The sequence below is a fragment of the Humulus lupulus genome, chromosome 4, assembly GCF_963169125.1.
Source record: "Humulus lupulus chromosome 4, drHumLupu1.1, whole genome shotgun sequence".
In the NCBI taxonomy this organism is placed as follows: domain Eukaryota; kingdom Viridiplantae; phylum Streptophyta; class Magnoliopsida; order Rosales; family Cannabaceae; genus Humulus; species Humulus lupulus.
In genome coordinates, this window is record NC_084796.1 from 34141064 (window position 1) to 34153544 (window position 12481).

The 12481-nt window shown below is 31.7% G+C and overlaps 1 protein-coding gene across 1 annotated transcript; it reads right to left on the reverse strand.

Moving 5' to 3' along the window:
* Positions 1 to 5105: 5105 nt before the first annotated feature.
* Positions 5106 to 6258, reverse strand: LOC133832061 (uncharacterized). Its single transcript, XM_062262451.1, has 4 exons — positions 6243 to 6258; positions 5796 to 5968; positions 5418 to 5717; positions 5106 to 5165 (listed from the first exon to the last, which is right to left on the reverse strand). Exons 1-4 carry the CDS (start codon positions 6256 to 6258, stop codon positions 5106 to 5108), a joined length of 549 nt encoding a protein of 182 aa, XP_062118435.1.
* Positions 6259 to 12481: the final 6223 nt, after the last annotated feature.

The following is a 12481-nucleotide window of genomic DNA, read 5'->3' on the forward strand; positions in this document are numbered from 1 at the left end:
GAAAAGTGATCATGATGATTCAAGTGCAATCATGGCTTCCCCACCATCCATGACAACTATTGTGGAACCAAGTGAATTGCTTTATTCTTCTGTGAACTCTACAGAAGCAAAGAATACTTGTCATTTCTTAGGCAATTTTTCCATTTGAGAGTGAATATGAAGTTATGCCTGTTCCAGAAGCAATTTCGTTCTTCTTGGAGTGGTACACTCATGGTATGAATAAGAAAAGGTAAATGAATTGTCTTTGTGTTTTCTTTTCAATTTTTTTTATTATTTTATATATATCTTTTTATAAATGTTTGTTGATTTTTGTAGAAGTAAATCATCTCCATATGCTGCATTTCATGCCAAATTAAAATCACCTTTATCATTGGGAGGAATAGAAATTGACAACAAAAAGTAGTTCTTTGATTTGTGTGATGCAGAAGGTCTCATCAACAACGATGTAAGATTTTATACTATCTAGCATTTATTATTATATTGTGCATACTTTAGATTGTTTTCATTTTCAATTTTGTTATGTTATAATTGGATTATATATTTTACGTTTTTTTATATATTTTTTTTGCAGCATATTGATATATCTTTTTACTATTTGCGAAAGAATGCATTGTCTCATACTTGTTATCCTTCATTTCGGAAATGTACTACAACAAGTTGTGTTTTTGATCACTACATGACCCTAATTAGTTGTGATGAAGCTTATTTAAGGAAGATGATTTCAGATGTAAAAAAAATTGATCAACATAAAAGGATAAAGCATCCATGTCCCAAAATGAAGGCTATTATTGATTTCATTCTGGGAAAAATATTGAAATTTGGAAAGTCATGGTTTGAAGTTGACTTTGTTTTCATGCCATTTCTTATTCCACAAGGAAGGGGGATTTATTTAGATCATTGGAGCTTAGGAGTTTTACATATAGATAAAAAGATTATCTATATCTATGACTCATTTAATAGTCCCAATAACGAAGATGTTGAAACACACGTGAAGAAATATTGCAGAATTCTTCCATTCATTTTGGATTATTTGGGCTTCCATGAAAAACGTAAACATTATGCACCTATGTGCGAAGATTTTAGGTTCTCATGGGTTGAAACTCCTTTTCAGAATAACACGTGAGTTTGTTAAGATTCAATTACTTTGTATGCTGAGTTTTTCTTTTCTCCTCAATTTTTTTCTGTTGAATTTTGTTTTTACCAATTTGCAGGTTTGATTGTGGTATTTACGTGATAAAAATGGCTGAGTTGTTAATGATGGGGATGTCTCCATTCAAAATTTGTCCAAACAATATTGTTGATATGAGAAGGAAGATGGCCTTAGAATTTTGGGATCATGGGTACAAGAGGAAGCACGGTCATGAAACTCCAGCAAAGAACTTGTGTCATGTATGATCACAACAACAAAATATGATTCTCAATACTTTTTGTTTTAAGAATGTTTTTATTGCTCACTGACCCTCGAAATCAAGAGTTGTGGAACTCTGAGTTTTGTGTTTGATATCATAAACTTACCATATGAGTTTAGCAATGAGAATTACTTCCCAAGTGGTACTAATCTTTACCATATGAGTTTTAATTCAAGTCTCTTTAAACCACAATGTTTTAAATTTAAACTACTAAGTTTTATATTTAAACCCCTAACCTTTAAATGTAAACCGTTTGTCTAAAAATTTAAATAGCAATTATTTTTCTTGAACAAGAAACATTGTAAACTCCTAACCTTTAAATTTAAACCACTTTCCAATAATTTTAAACAACAATCCAGATGGCATCAAACTTTGAACCACAAGACTAAATAGCATCAAATTTTGAACCACAATGCTAAATGGCATCAAGTTTTGAAAAATAAAATATAAATTTTTATCTGTTAAGCTTTACTTATAAATCAAGTCTCTTTAAACCACAATGTTTTAAATTTTGAACCACAATGCTAAATGGATTCAAATTTTGATTCATAATTTATAAAGTTATATCCATTAAGATATATTTATAATCGAAGTATTTTTAAACCACAATGTTTTAAATTTAATCCAATAAGCTTTAAGTTTAAACCCCTAAACTTTAAAATTAAACCTCTTATTTAAAAATTTAAACCCCAGACCATATGGCATTAAATTTTGAACCACATGGCTAAATGGAATCAAATTTTGAACTATAATTTATAAATTTTTATCCATTAAGCTATATTTACATTCCAAGTCTCTTTAAACCACTAAGCTTTAAATTTTAAATACTAAACTTTAAAATTAAACCTCTTTAATCGCGTTTTTAAAAAATTTATCTATTAAGCTTTATTTATAATCCAAGTCTATTTAAACCACTAAGCTTTAATTTTAAACTGTTTTGCTTTAAAGTTAAACCACTTACCTAAGAATGTAAACCACAAACCAAATGGCATCAAATATTGAACAACTAGGCTAAATGGTATATAATTTTGAACTCAAAATTAAAACTTTTATCCATTAAGCTATTTTTATAATCCAAGGGTCTTTAAACAACTAAGTTTTAAATTTAAACCGTTAAGCTTTAAATTTAAAGCACTTTCCTAAGAATTTAAACCACTAAGGTTTAAATGTAAACCACTTTCATAAAACTTTAAACCACAATGCAAATGGCTTCAAATTTTGAACCACATGGCTAAATGGAATTAAATTTTGAACCACAAGGCTAAATGGTATCAAATTTTTATCCATTAAGCTCTATTTATAATCCAACTATATTTAACCAACTATGTTTTAAATTTAAACCCCTAAGCTTAAAATTTAAACCCCTATGTTTTAAATTTAAACCACTAAGGTTTAAATTTAAACCTCTTGCCTACAACTTTAAACCACAATAAAAAAGGCATCAAATTTTGAACCACATGGTTAAATGGAATCAAATTTTGAACCACAACTCTAAATGAAATCAAATTTTGAACCCCTAAGCTAAATGACATCAAATTTTGAACCTCAACGATAAATATTATAAAATTTTGATCCAAAATTTATGTATTTTTATCCATTCAGCTTTATTTATAATCCAAGTCTCTTTTACCCTCAATGTTTTAAATTTAAACCACTAAGCTTTAAATTTAAACCACTTGCCCTAAACTTTAAACCCCAAGGCTAAATGGTATCAAATTTTTATCTATTAAGCTCTACTTATAATAAAACTCTATTAAACCAATTATTTTTAAATATAAACCTACTATCCTTATTCGTCAAAAATTTTAGACCAGAAGTTGTTAGTGGCAAAAAAAAAATATATATATTATATATTTTATTTTTAGGTGTGACTGTGCGCCGCGGCCCATATAAATTAGAGCCGCGGCGCCCAGTGACAAATAATTGCTATTTTTTGTTTCATTCTAAGTGTCGCGGCTCTAATGTCTAAAGGTTCTGTGCGCCGGGGCGGGGAAAATGGCACCAAATTTTAATCGCGATTTTAAAAAATTTATCTATTAAGCTCTATTTATAATCCAAGTCTATTTAAACCACTAAGCTTTAATTTTAAACTGTTTTGCTTTAAAGTTAAACCACTTACCTAAGAATGTAAACCACAAACCAAATGGCATCAAATATTGAACAACTAGGCTAAATGGTATATAATTTTGAACTCAAAATTAAAACTTTTATACATTAAGCTATTTTTATAATCCAAGTGTCTTTAAACAACTAAGTTTTAAATTTAAACCGTTAAGCTTTAAATTTAAAGCACTTTCCTAAGAATTTAAACCACTAAGGTTTAAATGTAAACCACTTTCATAAAACTTTAAACCACAATGCAAATGGCTTCAAATTTTGAACCACATGGCTAAATAGAATTAAATTTTGAACCACAAGGCTAAATTGTATCAAATTTTTATCCATTAAGCTCTATTTATAATCCAACTCTATTTAACCAACTATGTTTTAAATTTAAACTCCTAAGCTAAAAATTTAAACCCCTATGTTTTAAATTTAAACCACTAAGGTTTAAATTTAAACCTCTTGCCTACAACTTTAAATCACAATAAAAAAGGCATCAAATTTTGAACCACATGGCTAAATGGAATCAAATTTTGAACCACAACTCTAAATGGAATCAAATTTTGAACCCCTAAGCTAAATGACAACAAATTTTGAACCCCAACGATAAATATTATAAAATTTTGATCCAAAATTTATGTATTTTTATCTATTCAGCTCTATTTATAATCCAAGTCTCTTTTACCCTCAATGTTTTAAATTTAAACCACTAAGCTTTAAATTTAAACAACTTGCCCTAAACTTTAAACCCCAAGGCTAAATGGTATCAAATTTTTATCTATTAAGCTCTACTTATAATAAAACTCTATTAAACCAATTATTTTTAAATTTAAACCTAATTTCCTTATTCGTCAAAATTTTTAGACCAGAAGTTGTTAGTGGCAAAAAAAAAAAAAAAAAATTATATATTTTATTTTTAGGTGTGACTGTGCGCCGCGGCCCATATAAATTAGAGTCGCGGCGCCCAGTGACAAATAATTGCTATTTTTTGTTTCATTCTGAGCGTCGCGGCTCTAATGTCTAAAGGTTCTGTGCACCGCGGCGGGGAAAATGGCACTTGCCTAAAGGGTTTATAATCCAAGTATCTTTAAACAACAAAGTTTTATATTTAAACTGTTAAGCTTTAAATTTAAACCACTTGCCTAAGAATTTAAACCACTAAGCTTTAAATTTAAACCACTTTCATAAAACTTTAAACCACAATGCAAATGTCTTCAAATTTTGAACCACATGGCTAAATGGAATCAAATTTTGAACCACAAGGCTAAATGGTATCAAATTTTTATCCATTAAGCTCTATTTATAATCCAACTCTATTTAACCAACTATGTTTTAAATTTAAACCCCTAAGCTTAAAATTTAAACCCCTATGTTTTAAATTTAAACACCTTGCCTAGAAATTTAAACCGCAAGCCTTAAATAAATAAGATTAACTGATAAATTTGTCATAATTTAAAGATGATAATCTATCATCTTTTATAACCTTTTTCTGTCAAATTCATCTCTCACTAATATCAATTCCTATTTTTCATAAATTAAATAGATAATAATATAATAAAAAACAAATGTACTTTAATAAATGTATAAACATTCTTATCCACAAGTCCACAATGCAACAAATATGTATAACATTGCATTTTTGTAGTCTTTAGACTGCAACAGATAACAACAGTTCATGCTTTCATGCATAATGCACTGTACTCAAGGACAATAATCAATCTCAATGATCATGATATGTATGCAATTCACAACTCAATGTTATCCTTCTTTTAGAATTGGTTGGCTTTTACAATTCTTTCTATTATGCCCCAATATTCCGCAATTTCCACACTTGACTGTTCGAACATGCTTGGGAAATTCTCCTGTTGATGGAATTCTTTTTTTCTTGGGACGTCCTTGTTTTACTTTGAATTTTGGAGCTTTCATGCTATCTCCTATAATTTCATCTGGGACACTCCAATCATCTTTATTTGGAAGAGGATTAATTGATCCTGCATATGTCTCTTTCAAAACAGAATTTTTATACCAATTTGAGCAAAATTTGTACTTGTCCAAGTACTTGCTTTCAATTGTTGCAATAGCATGTGCACATGGAATTCCCTCTAGTTGAAATTCATTACATGTGCACATATGTTGTTCTAAGTCGACAACAAACACTCGATCACCATATGTGACACTAGATTTCATTGCATCAATTGCATCTACCTGTGAAACAATACAATTATTAAGCAATAAATTTAAAATCCGAACAAAAAGAAAATAAACGTAACTTTAATAACATACCTTCATTCGAAATGCCACATCAAGTTTGATCTCCATTTCATCATTTGCCCATTTTGTCACCTCAACAAATTGGTTGATTGCCGCTTCTTTTCTTGTTGAAAACCATCTTTGGAGCATCTCTCTTATAGCTTCTATTAACGACGTTATAGGCAATTCTCTCGCATGCACAATTGCTGCATTTATAGATTGGCAATGTTACTTGTAAGAATGTTATACCTTTTCGTTGGAAAGAATGGCCGAGCCCATTTTTCTGGTTTTGCTTCCAAAAGATAAGTGGTCATTTCAGAGCTAATTTTCTGTAATTCAGCCATGGCAGAATAATATTCTTGAGCTGAGTACGCTCTTGAAGCAGTTTCAAATATGGCATGCACATGTAATCCCCTAAACTTAGTCCTTAGATTTTGCTTCAAATGATAAAGACAAACTCCATGATATACACCAGGATACACTTGTTCAACTGCATTTTTGATGCTTTTATGCCTGTCAGATTGTAATGACCCACTACTCTAGACTTTTTGGACCATTAACGAAACTATACATAAAACTTACATTTTTGCGAAAATACCATAATTTATCAGAACTTGTAGAAACAAAGTTTACTTTCATAAAATAAGTAGGATATGGGTACCCATTGTCTTTAAAACAAAAAATAACTTAAAAACTAAAAAGAGTTACATAGAAAATGCGGAAAATACATTTAAAACCATAAAAACATAAACAAGACTACATCCTCGAATCGAATAACGCTCGGCCCCTTGACTCCATTCACCATCGATACACATCCTCTAAGCGTCACGAATCTTTCCACCTCTAAATCTTATTTCCTGCACATAAACAGAAAGGAATGAGCCTAATGCCCAGCAAGAAAAAATCTAACACTTAATCATATACATAATTTCATAAGAAACATAAAGACTTAACATAATACATATAACATACACTTATTATAATGGCCATTATTACTTGGGGTCCCATAGACTAAACAAGCATATGCCCATGGGATTAGTGGGGTCCTACTAGCTAAGTAGGTCATATGCCCATAACCCATTTGGGGTCTTGTTAGTCATATGGGTCATATGCCCAAGCCTACAAACATACATACATATCATAACACATTTAATAACATAAAACATATAGATAACATAAGCACATAACATATTGATTCTAGCCTATTTTCCTTACCAAAGTTACCGGGATATAATGGACTGAGTTGGGACTTTTTGGAACACTCCTAAAACCATAAGAAAGAGTGAGTCTAAAGAAGAAAGGAGATGAAATGAAAGGGATGGAAAGACTAAACCATTAAAAGTCACACTTACCAAACTTATGTGCTTCAAGAACTTAGATCCCCTAACCAAAATGAAGATTAAGGTTAGATATTGAGTAGAAGACTATGAGGAAGAAAATAACATAATACAGAAATGAACTAGAGTTTTGGTTACCTCAAAGACTTGAAAGACCAATCTACACCTCAACCGAAATACTATAGAACCTCACTTCCCAAAGTGTTTGATAAGCTTATGATGTTTAAGCTTATGATTTTCCCAAACCAGGTGTTTACACTCTCACACTCACTTAACACTAGCAGCTTCTGAACTTAGAGCAAAAGGTGAATAATAGCTGGGTACTAGGTCCTATTTATAGAGTTTGGAGATGAAAGGATCTTGATTTTACTTGAATAAAAATAATAGCTTTTTAGGTGAAAAATATTTGAATAATCGTTCAGCAGAGGCTGAAGACTCGCTCAAAAGATGTTGGACTGTTGAAGGAGTTTGAATGGCTGAAAGGAAAAGAATTCAAAAGTGTTTGAAAACATGCTGGTGGAGGCGATATATCGCCCCCTATAGGCGATATATCGCCTGGACCACTGTTCCCGAGGCGACCGTGCATCGATTCGTGTTTTCCGTATCTACGTGCTGCGATATATCGCCCCCTATAGCTGCGATATATCGGCATACGCTGAATATTTAAACACGAAATTACACAATTTTAGCTAAGTTTGAATGGGGTAAACAGCCTTGACTAAGCCCTCAACGTATTCAAAGCTGCTGACTGACCCTATAACATTCAAACTTTACTCCATATTAAATTTAATCCTCAAAAATACTTAATCCTTAATCACCATTCATAACATGTGTTTAAAATCCTATTGGTTGATGTCTAAACCTTATAATATAATAAATATAATCCTTAATATCAGTCACTTTAATCAAACCTTAGGTTATACTTAATATTCTTAAACTATAGATTAAACTTAGAAAATCTATAAGTACTACTATGAGTGTCCAAATAATTCCCGGTCTGAACCAAAAATCCATAGTAACAAAGATAATGCTATAAATACTATCATACTATTATCTATCTTAGCTAAGTAAAGTTCTTGGACTCTACACAGATACTATGCACAAGTTTTCTCGATCTCCTATTACTTCTTTTAGTCTTGTAAAGAACCATATCCATGCATTGTCATTTTCAGAATCCCCAATTCCAAAGGCGAGCGGAAAAATTTGATTGTTTCCATCTTTAACACAAGCTGCATACAGTGTACCTCCACATTTCGTCTTTAAAAATGTTTCATCTACCACTATAACTGGTCTACATTGCTTCAATCCATCTAATGAAGCCCCAAAAGCAATAAACATGTATTTAAACCTGTAAAATTTAAATAAAAAAACAACCAATTCCTAGAGATGTAAGATATGGATTGTAATCAATAAAGCCTTTAATATAGGAATGCAAATTATAAATATTATTAATACCTTTTTTCTTCATCTTTACATACTCTTGTGATAGTTCCTGGGTTGGCCAACTGTAGCATATACAAATATGAAGGCAACAATGCATAACTTTCCTCATTTGACCCTCTAACATCATCAGCTGCAAGTGTTTTTACTCTCCAGGCTTTATTGTATGTGTAGAGGTGATTTCCTACAATTGATTAGAGGGGCACCAGCAACCTGTCAATAACAAAAAGAAGAGAGACGAGAGTTCAATTGGGAGCACCGGTGGGGTGTCAGCCAAAGGGACTCCGACGCTCAAGTCAGTCGGGTTGTAACGAGAGCTAATAGAAAGTAATAAAATTAAGATATAAATAGTCGAAATGATGATGGATGGAGGAGTCGTAAAATGGTCAGAGCGACGGTGGCGATGACGGAGGAGTCAAGCGACTAGGTCAGGTCCAATCAGACTGGCTAATTATTCTTGCTTGACTGGATTGCTCCGAAATAGAGTAGCCTTCGTTTCAATTAGAGAGTAAAGAAAGTTCAGTGATTATTTGATGCCTTTTCTCAATCTCTGATGGTCTTATTTATTGTCCTCCTTCTCGTCCCGTCCTCCTCCGTCTTTCTCATTCGTTTGACTCGCTCCAAGTGGTTTTATTCCGAGATTCTTGGCGAACGTGATGGGAGTCTTGACTGTTTCAAGGTCCCTGGCTGACTGAGTATATCCGAATTTGGGTCCGGGTATGGTTTTGGGTAATTGGATGGTACTTTGTATATGCGAGCCTATGGGCTTTGTGCCTTCTTGGCTAGTTAGATAGCTTATTGGGCTGACTGACTGCTTGTTGGACTATTATTTTTCAAGTATACGAATTTTGTCCACTACAGTATGTTACACCTACCCCATGTTCATCTCTCATGTCTCTTATTATTTGCCTTGGTCGATAGGTTGATCCTGGGTCACGAAACTTCTCTTTGAAGTAACTACTGATGACTTTTGCACTTGCTTGTCTATTTTCAAAATTTCTATGATTTAAGGAGCATGTGTGGTGTTTATGGTATTTGATAACTCGAAAGTAGTCTGATACTTTTGAGCTTCTTGCACGTACATACCAGCCACAATTCTCATCTATGCATTTTGCCCAAAATGCTTCTGAACATGATTTTTGAATTCTGTACTGAAAGTGTTTCTTGATGGCTATTTTCGCAAGTGTATGTTTTAGATCAGTCTTATTCTTGAAAACATAATTGAGTCTTATGTCTTCAATCTCCATATTCGGCAACACATGCAGAGGTGATTGAGCTTCTTGCCCGTGTTCTGTAAATTTGTTGGATTCTTGTGTTGAGGCACTCTTCATCTTGCTAGTGCTTGCAGTATTCGTATTGGGATCTGTGAGAGTCAAACTATGACTTGTCGCATTGCTTGCTAAAGCAGATGGAATGCTAGCTTCTCTTGGCAAAGAAATGGTTTGATTTCTCTGTTCTACTTCAACGATGAGAGGACATTTTTTCAACTGTTCCACAGTCTTGTTCAAGTTTAGATAAACTTGTAAATTATCATCACTTTCTATCTTCATTCCTTTGCTTGTATCCATATTTGCATCAAAAATCAAGTTTGTTGAAATCAATCTTTCATTCAATCTGAGCTCTTTGTATATATTGTTTACCAATTCCACATACTTGATATCATTTTCCACCATCAATATTTTCACTTCATGATCAATGTATTTGTTGTTTGCATTCCATCTTCTGTTAAAAACTACAAATAACATTATCTTATCCATTTCCTGCAATAAAAAATAACACAACCATGAGAGCTTATTGCTTTATCTTGGATAGAAATTAAAAAAAAAAAAATCAATTCAATATACTTTTTGCCTTAACTTCACTCATCTCAAGGCAAACACAATTTTTGCAAAACTAAGTGTCAATAATATTTGTGACTCAATAAGAAGAATCAAAGTAATGCAAAAGATGTTTTATCGTGAAGATGAAGATAATAATGTTATTTTACAACAAAATTTAAACCTCAAACATTCAATGGCTAAAAATTTAAACTAATACTTTCATAATTTACAACATTGTTCTTAAAATTAGGATTCAATGTGCTGAACAACAAAGACATATTTTTGAGGATGCTGGAAATAATTTTGGCAAGAGAAATGGATCTCAAAAAGAAAATGACAGAAATAAGACAAGTTGAAGAAGTGCTAAAGCAAAGGCTGGTCTCATCAGAAGAACAAGTATACTGCATGGGAGATGAAACAGAAGATGTTCGGGAAAAATTGTTTGTGGTGGATAATATGGCTGTGGTTTCAGTGGGAATTTCAAAAGAGCTGTTGGGTCAATTGCAGACACTCCAGGTAAGTTTAAAAAGTTCAGCTACTCGGCTGAGATCAAAGCTGGAAAGCAGCAATGCAAAATTTAATGACTTGCTTGTTACATAGACAAACAAACTAAAATCCAATTTGAGAGATGCTGAAGATAAAATAATTCTTGCCAATTTAAAAGCCTTTACTTTGGGGTGATAAGGTCAGATTTCCTGATAAAGAGCTGAAAGAATCTGAGTTTCTGCTGCTGAATGCAAAGTATTCTGCAGATTGGAGTCAGGAAGAGCTTAATGCTCTATGTTGCATAATCAATGAAGTACCATCTTGCACTTCTATAAGACTAAGAAAATGAATAGCAAAAAGTATATATATTGTGTAGTTGGGAAACAAAGAAAATCGCTAAAACTCACTTACTCATGACATATTCATAAAAGGAATTAAGAATGCACTTTCGAGAGAGTTGTAAAGAATCATATAATAGTTTTTAGTTACCATTTTTATTACATATAATAAAAATAGTTCATGATCTTCCAAAAGTAAATAGATGTTATTTTTTGCATAAGATTTTTTGTAATGTGATAGATCTTTCTTAGGTAATAACAATTATATCTTAGTTTCCAAATCCAATAATGAAATTTCTCAAGAACAACTTTATTAATAACAATGAAATATTTACAAATGAGCATATGAGAGGCTCAAACTCTCGTACCACAGCCTTTCAAGAGGGCTGATATCTCCACCAAAGTTTAAATTATAAATCAAGTATATTTAAACCTTTAGTTTTGAAATTTAAACTATTAAGCTTTACATTTAAACCACAATACTTAAAATTTAAATTACTTGCCTTAAAATTTAATCCGCAAATCTTAAATATCTTAAAATATGAACAACTAAACTCAAATGACATCTAAATTTAATCCACAAGGTTTAAGTTTCATTCATTTAGGCTTAAATTATAAACATACTCTATTTTAATCTATATAATGTAATGTATGAATCTAATATAAAATTTTTATAATTTTAAACCAAATGTCTTAAAACTTAAACCACTATTTATAAATCTGAACCACAAGGCTTAAATGACATCATATTTAAACCACAATTTATAAATTTTGATTCATTTAACCTTAAATTATAAACCAAGTATCTTTAAACCCCTAGGTTTGAAATTTAATCCACTAAGCTTTAAATTTAAACTACAATGCTTAAAATTTAAACCGCAAGCCTTAAATGGCTTAGATCAAATGTTTCATCGCATTTGTTTGGTAAATTGCAGACACCCCAGCTAAGTTTGAAAAGTTCAGCTTCTTGGCTAAAATCAAAGCTTGAAGGTTCCAAGGAAGAATTGAAGGCTAAAGAAAATTATTTGAGCAAGCTGGAAAGCAGCAATGCAAAATTTAATGACTTGCTTGTTGCATAGACAAACAAACTAAAATCAAAATTGAGAAATGCTGAAGATAAAATAATTCTTGCCAATTCAAAACCCTTTACTTTGGGTGATAAGGTTAGATTGCTTGTTCAGCTACAATGTGCAATAACATATGCCAAAGCTAGTCAAGACAAACAAATCCTTCTGTATTCTACAATAGCTGAGCAGTGAGGGCAGAGAAACCAGACAAATGAGTTTTCATTAGAGGGG

Coding starts and splice junctions, on each gene's coding strand:
- LOC133832061 (XM_062262451.1), bottom strand. Junction 5,718..5,795: donor ATGTGGCATTTCGAATGAAG/GTATGTTATTAA, acceptor ATTGTTTCACAG/GTAGATGCAATTGATGCAAT. Junction 5,166..5,417: donor TGAAAGCTCCAAAATTCAAA/GTAAAACAAGGA, acceptor TATCTGTTGCAG/TCTAAAGACTACAAAAATGC.